At 34.6% G+C, this 20,643-nt stretch overlaps 2 protein-coding genes across 2 annotated transcripts; one reads left to right on the top strand and one right to left on the bottom strand.

The window, feature by feature from the left end:
- Positions 1–174: 174 nt before the first annotated feature.
- Positions 175–3,225, bottom strand: LOC105335782 (small ribosomal subunit protein uS2). The gene is made up of 6 exons (XM_011439869.4): positions 3,119–3,225; positions 2,583–2,746; positions 2,257–2,462; positions 1,567–1,725; positions 856–984; positions 175–538 (listed from the first exon to the last, which is right to left on the bottom strand). The coding sequence occupies exons 2-6, from the start codon at positions 2,713–2,715 to the stop codon at positions 251–253; spliced, it is 915 nt and encodes a 304-aa protein (XP_011438171.1). The 5' UTR covers positions 2,716–2,746; positions 3,119–3,225; the 3' UTR covers positions 175–250.
- On the top strand, positions 3,172–20,635 carry LOC105335781 (protein N-terminal asparagine amidohydrolase). Its single transcript, XM_066066851.1, has 12 exons — positions 3,172–3,265; positions 7,669–7,777; positions 8,131–8,332; positions 10,619–10,721; positions 12,610–12,675; positions 13,778–13,886; positions 16,340–16,413; positions 16,645–16,698; positions 17,848–17,901; positions 18,194–18,294; positions 18,731–18,844; positions 20,232–20,635. The coding sequence occupies exons 3-12, from the start codon at positions 8,249–8,251 to the stop codon at positions 20,397–20,399; spliced, it is 927 nt and encodes a 308-aa protein (XP_065922923.1). The 5' UTR covers positions 3,172–3,265; positions 7,669–7,777; positions 8,131–8,248; the 3' UTR covers positions 20,400–20,635.
- The last annotated feature ends 8 nt before the right edge of the window (positions 20,636–20,643 follow it).

The raw sequence follows: 20,643 nt of genomic DNA, 5'->3' as shown, positions 1-20,643 counted from the left end.
TCATACTACATACATGTATCTGCCAAACTGGTTTTTCTGCCCATGTTGAAGTAACTAGTAAGATTAAAATTTAAGGTTTATATTAGTGCAATAATACAAGATACATGTATCAAGTATGAAAACTTTCCTTGCGATCATCAAATTTTTCATAATCTGACCAAAAAAAATAAATGATTGAATTTTTCCAGTTTTTATTTTGAACAGATGAAAAACATCTTCATGGAGTTTGAATGTCATTCAGTTTCACAATCTAGCTCCAGTTCTCAGCGGCAGTGCCTCCCCATTCTGGGGCCCCAGTGGTTGGGGCTGGGCCTGAGGCAGCAGCGGACCAATCATCGGTAGTGGCTGACCAGTCCTTGGCGGTGCCTGCAGGCATGAAGGGCTGTGGAGCCGGGGCCACTGGCATGGCCTCTGAGGCCCAGTCGGTGACCTCCTGGGTGGGTGCGGGCTGCAATGGAATCTCAGGTGGGGCCCACTGGTCCTGGCTCTCATCCTTGACAGGTGCTTTCTCAATAGCTCCCTGTTCCTCCTTCTCAGCCTACAAGTACACATAAATCAGTCATAAAGGGTGAAATGTTAAGCTTCTTTTTCTCATTACAGCAATAATGATGATGCAAATTTTATAATGATACAAGACAGTGCTTACTAAATTTACTTTTTCTATATTGATCAATGTGAAATAATTAACTACAAGTACATAAAATGTTTAACTGATGGATTTATCTTTCATTTAAAAAGATATTTCATTTTTTTGTCAGTGTCATTTTCTTCAAGGGAAAATAAACATCTGTCCCTACTGAAATACATGTAGAGGTTTGTAAAGTCCACCTATCAAGTCCATGATCAACCAATTACCTCCTCTGGGTCCCTGTAGAAGTACAGATCCACCATGACATCCCATGGGTGGTCACGGCTGATGGTTCCACGCAGACGCAAAACTTCACGAGCCAGAAGCCACCACATCAGACCCACAGAGTGCAGACCCTTGAAAATAAAATAAAACATTTACTACAACTTCAATATTCAAATTATCCACAAAATGGTCTTATTTCATTCTTTCTTTATTGGAGTTCTCTTGCACCATAAAAAGATATTTCAATTTTCTGGATTTTTACACAATAGAAATTGAGACCATGTAAGGTTATCAGTTCATCAACCACATTTATGTTGATAAGACCTTGGCCTTCCTCAATGACCTTAGGTCAGGGCATGACATTCCCTCAGATTACTTGCTAGGCCTATGATACTGTATACAGGGAAATACTTGCACCCATTTTATTTTAGCCCATTTCACCCATGTTACCAGTGGGCGAATTTAAGACTGGGTGAATTCCAAAGTCTCAAATTATCTCTCTTTAACACAACTTTGTTTGGCAAATTTAAGACGGAGCAAAACCGTTTGCAAATGTAGAAGGGCGAAAACAACATGAGGCAGAAATAACCCAGTATACAGTATTTCTTGAAATAAAAGTTAAGGACCAGACATGAAAGTGGATTAACAGACGGCCTAACAAACTCAAGGGGGAAAAGTTTGTGGGTGTATCAGAAACAAGTAATATTTATTACCTTGTTGTTGCAAGGAATACCGATGTCCACATATCTGAGTGGAGAGTCAGTGTTGCACAGAGCAATGACTGGGATGTTTACGTAGGAGGCCTCAGTGACTGGCTGATGGTCAGTTCGGGGGTCGGTGACGACCAACAAACGGGGCTCACGGAAAGCAGCCTACAAAAACATGACATCATTCAAACATCAACGATTAAACACTGAAAATTAACATGTTCACATATAAGTATATATTAACATCTACCAAGTATACTTCCCTCTATTTTTTACGAAAACTGACAGTTAATACCTAGCTCTAAAGAAACAGCCAGATTGAAATCTACTCACACCGTTTATAGATTGGTCGAAACCTACATTGACCTAGCAAATTATCACGGACTGCACAAAATAATCATGATATCAGACTCAAATTCCCATAGGAGACGATTTGCCGTTTCTTTCAGCTAAGATACTGATGTACATTTACAGTAATTCAGTGAATTTTATCTAATTTTTACAATATTATTAAATTTTTAATAGAAAGATGTGAATATAAACAATGAAATGTTTCTTTGAGGAATAACGTGGGTTATGTATTCTTTCTGCAATGTTGCCACCTTCACATCATGCATGAATCACCAAAGAAAACATTTCATAGTTTAAATAACACAACAAAGTATAAGACATATTAAATATCTATGTGAAGTATACCTGGATCTGATTGGTAAAGGTTCCAGGTGTGAAACGGCCAGCAATGGGGGTGGCACCAGTGGCTGATGCAAACTTCAGGACAGCACGCTGGCCATAGGGCCTGGCAGAGATGACACACACATCTGCAGGGTTCTCAATGGCAGCAATGGCACGTGCAGCCAAAAGTAGCTTCTCCCAAGTTTTCCTTAGATTTAGAATGTATACACCTGTGTGAAAAGAAATGCAATGTACTGAAAATAATTTTGAATACAATACATTCAAGTTAGATCATAATCATTTCGAGTACTGTATTCATAATTTTTTTCAAAGAATACTGTTCTACAAACCATCAGGCTTCCTCTTGAAGACATATTGTTCCATCTGGTAGTCGACATTGGTGGCTCCAAGATGGGTGTTACAAGCCAAAAATTTGGTAATATCATCTTCCCCGAGGGCAAGTACATCTAGTCCTCCGGACATCTTAGCAATGATCTGAGTTACGGCGATCACTCTGATATTAAAAAAAACCCCAAAATAATCATTACAAATTAATTAAAATGAAATCTCTTACACTGTAACTTTAACCTTTGAAAAAAATCACGCCTTTATGTTAAACTCTATATATCTATATATTTTCTATGTCCGTTTAATTAAAATTATTCATACTGACACATGTTAACCAGTATTGTATGGCAATTGTTAAAGGGGGGGGTGCATTATTGCATTTTCTTTTGAACAAAAAAAAAACAGCAATCATTTACGTATATGTTTGAATAACTGTGTTTCATTTCTGCTCATAAACAGTGAATTCTACTTAGAATCATGTTTTGCTATGACTTATTGTAATGTTCTTTCATAAAACGCGAAAAGCAGCATGTCTTACAAAATGCGTGCGATGCCAATGGAGTGGGACAGAAAAAGGAAGAACAACGTGCACCGGGGTTTACATACTTCCGGTAAGTCGATTCCCGAGCCCGACTGATTGAAAGTGAAAGTTGATGTCTTCTGGTGTCCAAGAATTATAAACAAAGTAAATTCATTTTTATTGATCACTTTATGCACCAATATATCCACAATGTACTAAGTACTTAAGAAATAGAGAACGTAGCAAATCTGTATCGAATTTCCATTTGAACTGATCTGTAATTTAAGATCCAGCCAATTATATCCCCGAATACCCAAACTCCGTCACCATAAGCAGAAAACCTTCCGCGTTTCTCTGTAAATTATTTTTTGTGGTTTTTATCATTTGCAATCACTAAATATAATCTGAAACAATATAATTTATAAAATTATTAACAAAAATATTTTTATTTTTATTCAAATAGCTCTCTGAATACGACGTTTATCACGCGTGCTTATTATATCTATGAACCTAACTCCGTCACCCACATGCTCTATGATATGGCAGGGAAATATAGATACAAATGGAGTTTTAACAAAATTGTTAATGTGTCTTCATTCGGAATTTTTACTTATTATAACTTGGCCTAGATACAAATGGAGTTTTAACAAAATTGTTAATGTGTCTTCATTCGGAATGAAGACACATTAACAATTTTGTTAAAACTCCATTTGTATCTAGGCCAAGTTATAATAAGTAAAAATGGTGCATACAATTTAAATTGTATTTAATTTCATCGAAATGAAATGATCGCCAGAATAAAAAATGGGTCCATGTAACAACAATCACAATGGCCTTTTCAGAATGTATGGATGCCGTTTGATTTATGTCCTTACATATTTCAAATATTTTATATCATTAATTAATATATTACTTATTATATTATTTATTTATTACATTTTTAGAAATGTAGCATATTCTAAATAGCGATATACCGGAGATATCTATATACCCTGTATAAGGCAAAAGTATCGGCATGAGCCATTTGACGTTATCATCAAGAGTAGTGCATAAAGGCTATTGCGGACTGAAAAAAATGTATTAATTACCTTAATAAAAAATGTATTGCATGTGAAATGTTTTATCTTGACCTCTCTAAAAATGGCTGACCACCGTAAATGGTTGAATGGGCCCGCATGTCAGAAATATAGATTTTTAAGTGCACCCGTGAAAATTTTTTAGCTGATTTCACACAATTAATGGTGCATAAAATGAACAAGGTTTAATTCTGTTATTTTTTGACACATTCTTAAATTTAACCGTTGCAAATTGTTGACATTTGATTAAAGATTTTTGACATGTAAAAAATGACGTTATAACCGTACTTGATTTCAAACGGCGAGGAGTTTCCCGAAAGTGACGGAGTTAGGGTAGTGACGGAGTTAGGGGGCTATGCGATACTTTTTGGATTACAAAAAACTTTAAACAAATATGAATTATAGTTTAAAGATGCGAATCAATAATTATCAGCAAAATCTATTGTTATCGTTTAATTGCACACAGATACACGATACAATTAGATTGGCATTCATAGAGTAATGTTCACAATCGACGTTATCGTTAAATATGGTTTTACTGCACACTGATGAAAACTATTCTTGTTGAATTGTTGAACTGTAGTTTACAGTTCTTAAACTATAGCTTACACTATGTTAGCTCATTTTTGTGTCAGAACTTGTTGTCATACATTGTAGATGTAGGTTGATCTCACAAGTTTTAGTAATACATGTATCCCCATCTACAGTCTAGTCTGGACAAGAGCGTCTTCTAATGATGTACTTTTGCCTGATTGATATTTATCATAATATTCATAAATGACCAACAAGATTGTGCCTCAGAAGGACCAAAAAAGAGATTGTTTGCAGGTGATGGTGCCCTCTATATATAATGATGTCAGGAAGAGGGAACATGTCATAAAACTTTAAGAAGACATGAGATTGCCCTGGGCAACAACTGTGAGAAGGGAACTGGCTGATGGTGTTCCATCCCAAGACAAGCCATGTTTTACATGTAACCTATAATACGAAGTACATTTGTACATGTATATAGAACACTGTTCCAACAGTCAGTGCTGACACAGCCTTGAGGTGGTTGACTTTTACAAGTATTTTGAAATGCTCCATCTCAAAGGAAGCAAATTCAGCCCTTCTAAGTTCTAACACATAACATCTACCATTGTACATGTGAGTCTAAATACCTCTACTACTAAACACAATTATAATAGTCTGTCCCTTCGTTAAGGAAAGGCATCATCTGGGAGCAGCATCCACAGGTTAGCAATGGTTCAACAGAAAGTTGCCTGAATGGTGATAATGATGATCAAACTATCAGCAGTGTCTTTGACATGATTGGGCAGACGCCTTCAATGGTAGATAATACAGCAGTAAAGCTGGGGATGCAAAATCTTTAAAAAGGTCTTCAAAAACCAGACCCAGACCATAAGCTTAGAAGACCTTGATCGATCTTAATCTTGTTATGCATTGTAAATACATTTCAATCACAGCAGGGATGTATATACTTAGTATATATATCTCCCTGATCACAGAAAACTTCCTTGCATCCCACGATAAGGTACTTTACAAGAAAAAGAGGAAGAGATGTGTAGAAAGCTATGAGAATGCTATATCTGTTATCTCCTCTAGAGAAACTAGCTAGTATTTGCCCTGCTTTTCATTTGATGGCCAGATTTTTAATATCACAGGGACAAATTGCAGTGTTCTCATCTCAGACTAGCGTTTTGCACTCATTTCTGTCTCACAGACAATGTCAGATTGCCATTAACTCCTTATCCAAATTATCTCCCTGCCATTTTACTAAAATTGTAAATTATTTAGAGATATAAGGCAATATATATTCCAATGAAAATATTTTAATGATTGATATTCTAATTTGAACATGATTGTTTTAGCTCACCAGCAAGGAAGATTTAACAACTAAACTGCCATAAATCAATCATAAAGTTTGATTGTTTAAATTAATTACCATGTAGTTAGACTGAAGGATCTGTATACATACTGAATGGAGTATTAAGGGGGATAACTCTGAAATGCTATTTTTTCAGCAGACTATCATATGCTATAGAATGATTAAAAACTTGGAATAAAGCAACAGAAGTTCTCAAAATATCTACATTTGTCTAAATCTAAAACAAACAAAAAATCTGTTTTTTACAAAGAAATGCAATAATGCTTTATATTCCCACACATTTAACAGTAAGAATGAGCATTGTCTATGCATGTTCAATTTTTCTCCAAATATTTTGGATAACTTTCAAAATTTTATCACAGGTCAGTATTAGGCCTATGATTATTCTTAATAATAAATTAAGTGTTAGATGACAGTTAAAGTTTTAATATGACAGTGTTTGTCCTTTGAAGTTTTTAGCTCTTCCCATTTGTAACCATTTTTGTTATAAACACCATTCGAGAGCTTCTACTGGGGGTTTCAATAAATTATAACAAAATTCATGATTGATTTTGAAATGAAGATTTTTAAAGAGACCTAAACACGATTTGAGCTTAAAATTTTCTACATTACATTATTTGTAAACAACCATAAGACTTGAGCTTTGTTTATTTAATAATGATTTCTTTCACCTTTATCATCTCTCTTACCTTTAACATTTAACATCTTGTTCAATCATTCAAAATGCACCAGTTAATCATTTACTACTAAAAAAAATAAAAATTTTGATCTCAAATCATGTCTTAGTCCCTTTAAAACATCTTGTAGATGATTTATCACTGTAACAAAGTCAAAAGTCAAAAAGAAGGGGGACCAATGCTTAACTGTTTTAAAAAGATTGCTTCATTCAGACCTTTTTTGAATCCCATTTATAAATTTTACTTTGAAATAAGCAACAAAGAATTCAATGTTAACTTGTGATGCAGTAATGTTCAAATATGTGTAACGAGATTAACTCCTGTATAATTTGAACAATTAATAAACAAAAACATTGATAAAATTTTCATTTTTGAATTTTAGTTATATAATATTGTTTATACTGTAGATGCACATATATTCGCTGGGTTAAAATTTCGTTTTTAAAACCAAATACAATTGCGTTGGGATTTAATTTTGTCATATCGTAATATCTAACGTGTATTATGTATCAACTCTATTTATGAATACTTGGGTTAAAAATTTTTCATGGATCAATTTCGTTGATAAATACCGCCAACGAAAAAGACAAAGTTAAGTCATCAACGAATATTTCTGCTTTTACAGTATTGATACATTATTTTCTATAATGGAGTGCCAGTTAACATTTCAGCACACTGAGTGACATTACTTTTGATTAGTCCTTGTAGTGGTCAACATTACAAGGTTTCTGAATAGAATATAAACCAGTGCAGAGTTTTTATATAAAGTGTTAGAGGGGTAACTGGAGGTTTATCATGATTATTGTTTCCTGTAACTGGCATGGTCTTATCATTGTGTAACTCGGTGTACAATGTCAACACAGGAACTATACCCAGGCGATTGATTATGGCCCTGTGTGTAAAACCGTGTACTCTGTATATTCACAGATATGGGGAGCCCGGGCCCTATTAATTGATCGGAAAACAGACGACTGTAGACTCTACCTGTACACGGCCTGGCAAGCTGTCAAGTGAAAACTCATTGTCTTCAGCCAGTGTAAGTATTTAATTTCTATAAAGTTTTGACTTTCAAAGAAAGCATTAAACTTCTATATTTGCGTGATTTTTCAGAATGACTTGAAAAGCTGCCTAAATAAAATATTTAACTGCGTTATTGATCTGTGTCATAAGAAAAGGATATAACATTTGAATAGCTAGGCTATGCATGACTTTTTTAAAATTAACCTGAAGTTTTCTACCATTGCATCTTAAACTTTGATTTTGCTTCAATGTCTACCATAAAAAGTATTGACCAAACATGTTTAAAAACAGGAAGGCGCTTTAAAAACCAGTGGGCCATTCACAAATGATTGTTATGTATTAAAGTATCTAAATTAATACCATTATTAGGCTATACAGACATTTAAAGCACCTGACTGGTAGATAAACATAGAGGAGCAGACCTCTGGGAGAGAGTTAATTCTGACAACCGGAGTTATACCCTTCACTCTCTGTGCAAGTATTGACCATGCCTCTGATGGTAGAAGGAAAACACATGGGGGTGCCCCCTGCATCTATGGGTGAATTCATGGAACGCTTCCCCCACTACAAGGTAAGGAAGGGGACTCTTTTGGATCTTTTGCACTTGCAAGTTTTTGCAGTAAGACATACTGCAAATATTTACAGTACTCAATAACACTATAGAATTGCTAGTGTGTTGTAAATGTTATACTGGTAAATGAAAAATAATGCTTATTTCAGCAACAAAATGATTAGCAGATATACTACACTTAATTCATATATATGTTTACCTATAGACTTAAAACAGAGGGAGTTTAATCAATTGTTTAAAGGTTTTAAGTGTGTGTGTTGAAATTGTTTACCATATTGACCAATCACAAACACTTGGTGGCTTTTGTTGACAAATAGAGGGCTGTGATTTATCAGGATTATCATTACGTTGTAATGGATGCTGGGTGACAATGACATAGGGTGATACGAGTCACCCTTTAAATGTTTTCTTGAATATCGCAGGGCCTTTTATCATTGTCACCATACAAGCCTCATAAAGAACAGAGTCTGATAAAAACTGGTCTCTGGGTGACCCTCAAGTAATCCTTTTAAATCTTTTTGGGGGTCTTAGTTTGGGAGGTGTCATTACATGAGTCCCGATCCACAGCTTTTTAAGCCTACAATGGGGAATATTTGTGTACTTGATCCCAATCAATTGCTATTGATCACAACTGTGATTTTTAACAATAGTGGTCATATTGTGCATATCTGTTGTTCATTTTTATCAGCACAAATTAATGATAGGGTACAGATTTTGTAGATCTGTCAACAAAACATACAAAAAACACTGTTTGCAAGGGAAATATGGACTGAAGATTGTTCAGTTTTAAAGTTATAGGTGCAATTGCATGTATTTCTACTAAAGAATATATTAACTTCTTATTTTTCTTATACATTTTTTGTTTTATGTTATTCCCTTCCTGTAGCCATTAATATTTTAGTAAGTAGATATATATGCATTGTCTAACATGTATTGATTAGCTGCTGCACTCCGTTTGAAATTTATGAACTAATGTACTTAGCAGACGCGACCTTTAAAATCTCTGTCTCTATCTGCAGCAGTACCCCGGTAGTTGGACATGGCTGTCTACTGGTACTGTAGTTATATCAAAATATATGTTGAATCCATACCAATTTTCATGGATTTTGTTCAGTGACTTGATCCACAAAATTTGATGTTCATCAATTGAAAGTACAACTTTTGATAACACATTGTAATAACAGGATCCTCATTCAGGAGTTCATGAAACTATGATATTCTTTAAATTCACGATAATTGATGCCCTCGAATATTGATAAAACTACAGTATAAATCACCAGTCTATCTTTAGGTACACTCTGATTTCTTGTCACTCATTAAAGACTGTCTGTACCTGAGACACTGCGCACCGTCCAGTGTCCTTAGTTGTTATTGATACATGTACAAATGTATAATACATGAAAACATATCATGGGTCATGTTTATAACATGATTGATTTTGAAATCCATTCACATTATTTAAATAGTGCTTGTTTGGGAGGGTAACTGTTGAAATTGACACCCCGTGACAACCATTGTCAATCGACGCAAAGCGGAGGTTGACAATGGTTTTCGAGGGGTGTCAATTTCAACAGTTACCTTCCCAAACAGGCACTGTATATTTTATTATACTTAATGTCTTAATCTTAAAGAAAATTTTACTGCTTTTATACAGAAATGAAGTGAATTCTACGGCGAACCGTAAGCGCAGAATTTACGCGCATGTAACAATTCGTTGTGTTACCCATTACCAAGTGTGTTGCTAGCGCTGAGGGTTATAGAACGGATTACCAACTGCGTCTAAACCAATCAGATTTCAGTATTTGACATGAAAGTATAATAATAGATTATATTAACATTTTACAAGTTCATTTGAAAGTATGAGTATTTCTCTTTGTATGTGTACATGTATTTGATAATGTTTCAATGTTTCTATCATATGCCAGTGCTTTTCTCATATTCCCGTTCCTTAACTTTCAACTCTTAACCATTAGAACCATTTTAACAAGAGCTTGGAGTTTGGGTAGTTGTATCAAACAGCAATGTGACGTAGGCCTGTCTATTTCATCATTTGCCACTCAGCCATGACTCTTTGAAATCAACAAGATTTGCCTGGCTTTTGAGCCAAGACTTCAAAATCGGTGTATATTTCGCTTGAAACCAGCGTCATTTTTAAATTGTTTTGACGCAAGAAATAGATAGCTATATCCTACTGAAAGTCCAAGGCCTTGTTAAAATGGTTCTGATTGTGCTTCAGAATCATGGCAGTAACATTAGGCGATAAGACAATGTTTTATGTTTTGACAGGAAAATTCCCAGAAGTACCTGGAGCAGAAATGTCGGTCCATCGTTCCCATTGGACTGCTGTATGTAGGTCAGAGAGAAATGGCAGCCACCACCCCTGATGATGGTGAGATATTGGATGCACAATAAACTTAATATGATTGTTGATTCACCATATCATAACCTCTAAACTTTCAGACTAATCCTTATCAAAATATATCACTAGCATTAGTGAATTAGGGACAATTAGATGATTCAGGTCCTATGTCAGATATAGAGAAGAATCAATTAAGTTGAAGTGGTTCATTTCATATAGAATTTTGGATTAGGTTATGTTACAGTCTTTTGGGTATTCCAAATCACTTTTGACAACTTGGTTGCAAAATATGCCAAATACATGTTTAAAATTGATTGTTTGGTATCAACAGAAATATATGGGAAACAAGATCTTTGTCACAAAATATTTTTACACTTATGACTCCATCACTTTAATATATTGCGGGTCATCTCTGGGTATGTTTCAAATCAGTAGCTAAACTGGTACAATACAGTCCAACAAAAAAAATATCTTAATGATTTAGTTCATCTTACTTCCTTAGAGTCTAACAACAGTAAAGATGTCATTATTTTAGTCCAGATTTTGACTACTAAAATCTGATAACATCCCTATACATCGCCTGCATGCTATCTGTAAAAACACAGAGGCTGTAATTGTGTACACATGTCATTCAATATACCCCAAACTGAAGGGGGTTGAAAATGCATGAATTAGTTCTACATTTGATAGTTTTTGTGAAAAACTTTTCCAGTTCTTAAAAGCTTTTATCAACTTACAGTTTATTAGTTTTCTTAGATTATCAAAGCTACAGCCTAATTATTATGAGAAATTCAAGTTTCCTCAATTGTCAGAGATCAGATATCGAGTTACATTCATTAAATCACAAATAATTTTATTTAAGTATGATATTTCCTGCCTTTAAAACTTTTGTGTATAGATAGTTTATATATCACTGATGATTACTGTAGGGTAGATTTAATTGTTGACATTTTGTACATTGCAAAGCGACACTTAATTCAAATATCAGAAAACACGGAGCACAAGATGATCTATTCGAAATTACCCCAAATTACTGTACATTTACATTAAATATGTATGACTCTGATTAAAACAAAGAATCACTGATCCAGAGACAAACTTATAAGAATGTTGTGTACCACTAGTGTAGTTAAAGATTTGATGGGCTGTGTTGTAGCCGTGTGAATCGAAAGGTTTTGTATTACTACTAGCTGTCAGTGCTTTCTAATATCATAGAATGTGTAAATTGTGATTCAGCATATAAACTTCAGAGATCCAATTTGTATCCGTAATAATTGGTGTGTTTATACTGTGAGCATACAAAAGTTAAGTGAGGTAATGATGCCTGTTGTTATACGGTTATTGTTTTACAACTGGTCCCCTACAGATTACAGTACCTCATAAAACAAGCAACATCTCACAACCTGGTATAAGTGCATTTTCATTAAAGTGCATGTATACTTTTTTGTGCATGCTTTGCCAATGATAGTTTTAAGATACTTTTTACGAGAGATTAAAAATAGGTTATTTTGTCAAATTCTATATAATAAAGAAAAATATATGCTTAACCCATTTCTTAGACATAAGTCCCTATACATTTTCTAACTGTTCTTGTCATGGTTTCATTAGATGATCACTTTGTTTGTTGATTTTATGGCAGAAGTAATTCTAGCAAACACTACAGCAAAATTTGATTATGAATAACAAATGGGGTTAGAGAGTAAAACAAAACAGGTGAAAAAAGAAAGTTGTATCAAGAATTGATGAAAGAGATTCTACATGCAAAGAAATGAGCATTCACAAAACAATTATGTACCAAGGATATTATAAGAGATAATTTAAAATTTGAAGACTTTTTATCCCCACTCCAAGCAATGTCTTCAAATGATGGATCAAACAATGCAGCTGTCAGTACTGATGTTTTGTTTGGTTTGTACAGAGATGATTCAGATGATGGGGACAGAGGATGCTACCACCTGCCATATGGCCATTCTAAGACACACAGGTAAGACATCAATTCTCAGACACACAGGTAAGATATCAAATCTCTGAAACAAAGGTAAGACATAAATTTACATCCACACAGGTAAGGCATCAATTCTCAGACACACAGGTAAGACATTAATTCTCTAACACACAGGTAAGGTATCAATTCACAGACACACAGGTAAGACATTAATTCTCTAACACACAGGTAAGGCATCAATTCCCCAATACAGGTAAGGTATCAATTCATAAGCATCAATTCACATCCACTCAGGTAAGAATCAATTTACATCCACACTGGTAATGCATCAATTCTCAGACACACAGATAAGATCTCAATTTACAGACACACAGGTAAGACATTCATGAACAGGCACACAGTTAAGACATCAATTCTCAGACATGCAGTTAAGACATCAATTTACAGATACACGAGTAAGGCATCAATTCACAGACACACAGGTAAGGCATCAATTCTCTAACACACAGGTAAGGCATCAATTCACAGACACACAGGTAAGGCATCAATTCTCTAACACACAGGTAAGACATCAATTCACAGACACACAGGTAAGACATCAATTCTCTAACACACAGGTAAGACATCAATTCACAGACACACAGGTAAGGCATCAATTCTCTAACACACAGGTAAGGCATCAATTCACAGACACACAGGTAAGGCATCAATTCTCTAACACACAGGTAAGGCATCAATTCTCTAACACACAGGTAAGGCATCAATTCTCTAACACAAAGGCAATGCATCTGTTCTCTATCACACAGGTAAGACATCAATTCACAGACACACAGGTAAGACATCAATTCACAGACACACAGGGAAGACATCAATTCACAGACACACATGTAAGACATCAGAAGACATATTACTGCCATAAGTACAGCTATAGACACATGAAAAACATCACTGTCCCATTTCCATGTTCAGACATACCCTATAAGGCCTCACTGCAATTTATTTATTCTTACACTGTATCATCCATAATATGTGTCATTTTTATAGACAGGAAAACAAACAATAATGAGTTTTAATTAATGACTGTTTCAGTGTATGTATACATGTAGTTTCCTGGGTGACATTTCTCTATCTCTGTATTCAGGATCTGGAGCCGTATGTCTCTGTCACTTTGATTCCTGTGGAACTGAGACAGGCTGTAAGAAGATGCTGGGTTTGGTGAAAGAATTGTCAAAAGACAAACTACCAGGCAGGTCAGTGGGGATAAATGGCATGGTATAGATTACAGTCAAAGGAAAGACAACCTCTCCAATGCTTCTGTTTATCTGTAGTGAAATGGCACCCTCAATTATTGCTGTAGCATCATAGAATATATTTTCTTTCTTACAAAAAGCACAATAGTTTGATTGATTAGATAGACATTAGCTGAGGATTGTCGTTTGTTAGTTATTTGTAAACATTAATGTAACATGCATGGAGTAGAAATGGTTACACAGTCATTGAGTAAGGAGCACTCTGAATAACGATAATAGATATAGTTAACCCTGAGGTCAACAGCTGATCTGAGTGTATACTGCAGATTCATTAATTTACACGAATTCTTCACTCCATTATTCAGTCATTTTGTATGGGATTGCGAGAATACATATAAGATTGAGAATGCTGAATATTTGTTTTAATTTAAAATTTATATTATTCAAAATTGTGAGATAAAAAACAAATTTTTAAAATTTGGTAGGGATGCATCAAACGATTTCATTTGGATGTTAAATCTTCCTATTTGATAAGGAATTTACTGTACACTGGATATATGAACATAGATTAAGGAATTTACTGTACACTGGATATATGAACATAGATTAAGGAATTTACTGTACACTGGATATATGAACATAGATTAAGGAATTTACTGTACACTGGATATATGAACATAGATTAAGGAATTTACTGTACACTGGATATATGAACATAGATTAAGGAATTTACTGTACACTGGATATATGAACATAGATTAAGGAATTTACTGTACACCTGACTGGATATTTGTACATAGATTGTGTACATGCAATTATAGTTTCAATACTGTGGTTTCATTATGAATCGCAGGCATCATTTATTGTGAATATAGTGAAACTCAAAGTTTTGAGAAAACCTTAATTTATGGAAAATGGTCTTAATAATACAACTTTACAAGGAAATTTGCAACAATTATTATTTAATGATTCTTGATTAAACCACAAAATATGTTTTATCCATGATTGTATATAACGTTACATGTAATTTGTATGTATATATGGTACATTTATTTATATTATATATGCATGGGTTACATATTTTTCTAGGTTTTAAATGTAAACATAGATTGTATACATATTATTTACTTTGAATATATGTATACCTTGTACATTGTATGTGTGTATTGAATATGTAGGTTATACCTATTGATTGTATATGTAGGTTATACCTATTGATTGTATATGTAGGTTATACCTATTGATTGTATGTGTAGGTTGTATAAACATGTAGAAGTTTGTTTGATTGTTACAGTGAGGAGAGGTAAGCTTTACTTTGTTTCTCTGTAGAAGTGGCTGTAGTTCATGTTTCACAGCTGATGTTCATGGTCATTGCCGCTGGTAGTTCATGGTTCATGGCTAAGTTCATGGTAGTAGTTCTTTACTTGTGACTTTAGTTCATGGCTGTAGTTCATTGTGTATGGGTTTCGTTCATGACTCTGACTGTTGTTTGGTTATAGATAGAAGTATTCTTACAGACTCTATGTAACATCTGTAACAACTTATCACACGATATTCATGAGTAATTTCTTTTTATCAATTCAAGTATGAATGTCCATTTCTATGTCACTTGGTTAATTGGTGTGTGGCTGTTAATATATATATCAGGTCTCAGTAACCCAGCGTTTATAGCACTGGCATGGCCAGTATGATGGAGGCCCTGGGTTCAAGTCCTGATTGAAATCTGAGCTTTCACCACATGGTACATTCATGTTGGTATTACCGCTGAATAGGAAACTGCATCTTCGCTAGCCAAGGTTTTCTGATCCACACCGCTTCTCACAAACCGGTGCAGATCAGAAAACTTTGGCTAGCGAAGATGAGGTAACTGTGACAATGAAACCTTTTATATTGTAATCTAATCTTATCATATTTTATCATATATTTATTTAACAAAACATACATGATTTATTTAGGTTGTTTGTGTAATTTTTCATACACAAGATTGAGTTATCTCCCTTCTCTAAGTAACTTTTTTTAAAAGGGGAATTTTGTATTTATTCTTTAACCTGTTTTCTATTTATCATCATGGATAATGCATTGATTCTTTTTTGGGTTTGAGAAGAAACAGTTTTGCTCTATATGCTAGTTTTTTTTCGTAGATAAATTGCCTCACCGGATGAGATAAAATCAGATTTAACAGTTCATTTCTTTGATCAGTGTTGGTATTTGTGACAGTAACAAGAGACAGCTCTAAATGATCTAGCAGCTACCAACAAATAATATACAAATAAACAAACACAGATTTCAGATAATATGGAGACTTTATTCCAATACCTACAAAAAATTGGGAGGGCTTGACATTCTGACCTCTGTTCTTGCCTCCCTTTGGAATATCTCTGTTTTATCTGACTGCATCAGCTGCAGCAGCAACATCTGTAGTAACAGGATTTGATTTGATGTGTATTTCGCAGGATGGAGCTTCATTTGTTCGGAGGATTCCGTGATGATAACGGGACGTCAGAGGGCCTGTCAATCAAACTGCTGAGTAAGATTTCACCTAGCCCTCATACAGACTCCAGTTATCTTTGTAGTACATCCATAGAAATTAAAACATGGGAATAAAAGTGTCTAGGGGTTTTATCTATCAACTGATGCTTCTTTATGAAATTAGAATATGCTGATTTTCAGAAATAGCAGAGATATTTGAATTTTCATTATCTTTAATGACTTAATTATAATCATGTCAGCAACTTTTATGAATTTTTTATGTTGGCAGCTGCATTCAACAATTTACCAGAAGAGATCCACCTACAGACTGCATGTATCACAGGTAAGGCCAGGTGTCATATTCCATCTGTGTCACAGGTAAGGCCAGGTGTCATATTCCATCTGTGTCACAGGTAAGGCCAGGTGTCATATTCCATCTGTGTCACAGGTATGATCAGGTGTGTCAGTCTTTGTATTTCACACACAAAGACTAATATTGCATTGTCCTACTTCCACAAGGAATGATGGCCATTGCATGAAAGAGATTTTACTTCATTAAATACTAAATTATTCAATTGTGATGATGATATTCATTATCTTAACTTTTTGAAAATTCATTTGTCAGCATTTGGCTCAAGAAAAAAAATGTAAATTCTCATCAGTTTGTAAACAATCAATTGTAACATTTATGAGATTGCTTTTTTTAAAATACTTACTTATAAAAATTGAGAACTATTATAAAATCAATTATTTGAAGGTTGAAACGTAATATGATATTGATGTTGTTGATAAGAAATTAGACAAAGAAGTTATTGATGCCTCCCAGTGAAATAAACATCACTTCATACTTTGTCAACATCTATCTGTAGATTATTATGCTACTGGCCCAGCCATCTGCAAGTCAAAATCTTATTGTATAAACACTTTAATATGCACTACTTAAATACAAATAGTTTGAATTTAACTTTAAAATTTGAAGAAAATGCCAAATTTCACCAATCTGATCAAAATCAGATTCCTTGGATTCTTTGATCTACACTCAGAAGAATCTGAAATTACCCAGTAGGTCATGTTCTGGGGACATCTCAAATTTGAATATAATGATAAATTTAACCAATCACTATTTTCTGAAATATGGAAAATAATTAAGGAAAAGGACCATGTACCATGTTTTGTGTTCTATATTCATTTATAAAGAGGTCAAAACAGATCAAATGTAAATGAAGGATCAAATTTTACTCAAATGGTGAACATAACTTGTTCAATACTACTGTATACAGGGAAATTTCCCCCCACATTTTATTTTTGCCCCTTTAAGACTGGGCGAATCATGTGTTGGAAATATTATATCTGTTAACACAACTGCATCTGGGTGAATTCAAGATGGGGTGAAACCTTTTGTAAGTGTAAAAGGGCGAAAATTACACAGGGCGAAAATTACCCTGTATACATACAGTATCTATAATTTCATGTAAATCTGTAATATTTGCAGACATCAACAACACAAAGAAAGGGTCAACCAATTTTCCAGTAATATATGGCATAGGTAAGTCATACAGGTGACAGTTAAATTTGTGAAGTGTAAAATACATGTACATTATAGGTTTTAAAGGTATTCTACTGACATTTTGTACCTGCATGTATGGCAGAAGTAGTGACAGGTATATAAAGATAAAATCTCGCAACTCTTATCATATTTGAAACTTCTCCTCTTAGTTCTTCCCTTCTGAAAGATAATAAGGCTAATGCAGATTTTATCTCATTCTCCATTTTTTTAACAATGCTCAAAAGATTTTGAATGAAATCAGTAATCAATTATAATCTATTGATCTTTTCAGTGATACACCTGAACAGTGGAGAAATCCAGAAGGCCACGTTTTTAGACAGGGGACCAGATCAACCAATCAGATCAGCCCGTCATTTTACAGGAAGTGAGGAGGTGGGGAGAAATGCTATGCACAGCAGATCTCTTCACAGTAACTGCAGTACTGCTATTTTGCAGAGCAAATTGACATAATTTAGTAAAATATGACATAACGTTAAATGTTTGATTAACATAATTAAATAATTTCGGCAAAATGTATCAATTTGCCCTGCAAGAGAGCAATACCGCAGTTATAGTGAAGGGGTCTATTGACGTAACACTTTTTTGACTTACTAAAAGGGTCTCATGAAATGAGAAAAAATTTGAATGAAAAAAATTTCTAATGTATTAATACTGAATCTACAGCTTACTGCTGATTATGTACAAGACATGAATTTATATCAAAGATTTTAGTGCTATAAAGAAAGCTGGAATTTTTGGTGAAACATTCCAGGTATTCAACAGTATGTTGGTGTGATTTTTTAAAATAATTTTTTTTTGCTTTGCTCAGATCATCAATATCTATGACCATAAGAAGGGGGTCCTGTCCATTGGACCCTTTAACTACAGCACCATGGATGAGATCGATCTCCTGTGTCGACTTCCTGATCAGTTCATAAGGGAGGTGGGTGTCTCAATGAATGACAGACCAAAAAAAGATAGATAGATAGATAGATATATGATAAGAGAGAGAGAGGGAAGAGTTAGGGGGATATCAGTTCATAAGAGTGGTGGATTATCTCAATGAAAGACTCGGGTTGTTGATGAATAACGGAAAGAGAGAAAAGAGATAGAGAGAGGTCAGTTCATAAGAGAGATGGGTATCTCAGTGAACAAGACTTACATAGATAGATGGATAAATGAACAGAAAAGGAGAGAAGAAGAGGGAGAGAGAGAGATCAGTTCATGAGAGATGGGGATTGAAGTGAGTGACAGAAAAACAGGTACACAGATGGATAGAAAATTCTAAGAATGGTTAATTGTGAATGAAAAAATAAAGCAGCACTTTGTTATTTTAACTGTATGTGTAGAACTTAAACAAGGGTTTAGTCTTTTACTAGACCTTGTAATCTGAAATTCAATCCAGGTTTTGTAGACATGAGTTATTCAAGTCCACAAAGGACAGCTTTTATTGTTGTTCTCTGCTCTCTCTCCTTGTCCTGTCAGATACTAATGTGAAGAGAAGCTACTTAAAAAAGAAGTGGTTATGAAGAATTGATTCCAATGAGGTTCTGATACACGAGTGAATGCACAATCTGCTTAAAATTCTAAATCAAACAAATTTTATGTAAAGCCTGTACGCAGTAAGTATCTGGCTAAAGCAATTAGTGACAGATTGTGATACACAAGGGGTTGGAGAGAGTAAGATTGTACAACCATGGAACTGAATATACAGAAGAGGTTGTATGAGGATGTCTTCTGAGGGACCACCAAGCTAGGTTTGTAGTAAACTTTCATCGAATCACCCAGCCAGTAATGGATTGGTTATATAGGAGAGTGTCGGAGACAGGAAACAGAGGGTGGTGCCTGGCTCTCAATGGAGCACAGGAGCTACAACAGGAACTGTACTCCCTGGAATAACCTCACACTGGCATCACTCAATATTAATTGGTCCACTGTCATTGGAACCACTCAACTTACATTGGAATCACCCTGTAAACATTTAAATTGCTAATCATTCGAAACAAATCCTTAGTTGCTCTTCAATCCGTGAAAAAAGTATGCAGACAGTAAAACCACTTTTAAGCCATTTAAACAACCGGTATTTGCTGCTTCAATAAGCTATATGATTCTTGATCGATTAATAAGTATTTTTATTGATAATAGGTTTTTTTGTTGATAGATGTATTTTTATATTGATTGACTGATGGATAATTATGTCGATTAAGTTATTGATTGATTGGCTGATCGATTGTTTGGTCGATTAATTGATTTGTAGATCAAATTATTGTAGGATTGTTGGATTTATCTGTTGATTGATAATGTAGTCTCATGTTGATTGATTATTTCAGCATCTGTCCACGTCACCGGAGCAGGAGCCTGCGCACTTCGAGGATGCTGTTCGGGCCGCCTTGGTCCAAATCCGAGACCACCCGAAACCCCTCCAGACAGTGTTCAAGGAGGGCAAACCCCGACAGTACAAACTGGAGGCTAACGGCGCGTGGACGCGATGTAACTGAGGAGACAAAGGCGTGTCTGTGATTGGGACAGCAATCTGTGATACGTTAAATCTGTACATGTTGACTTCACTGTGTGTCATTCTGTCTCTGAGTGGTAGACGTTTAGTTAGCGCCACATTTACCTGCAAAAATGTAGAGTTCTATCTAAACAAGATTTTGTTTTAATGTGATGAATTAATGTAAATTTTTGTAAAACTATTATATTTATTTATGATAAAGACCACGTTTATCTTCAACGAATGGT

This window comes from Magallana gigas, chromosome 7 (genome assembly GCF_963853765.1).
Source record: "Magallana gigas chromosome 7, xbMagGiga1.1, whole genome shotgun sequence".
Lineage (NCBI taxonomy): Eukaryota > Metazoa > Mollusca > Bivalvia > Ostreida > Ostreidae > Magallana > Magallana gigas.
This window is presented reverse-complemented; position numbering and strand designations above follow the sequence as displayed.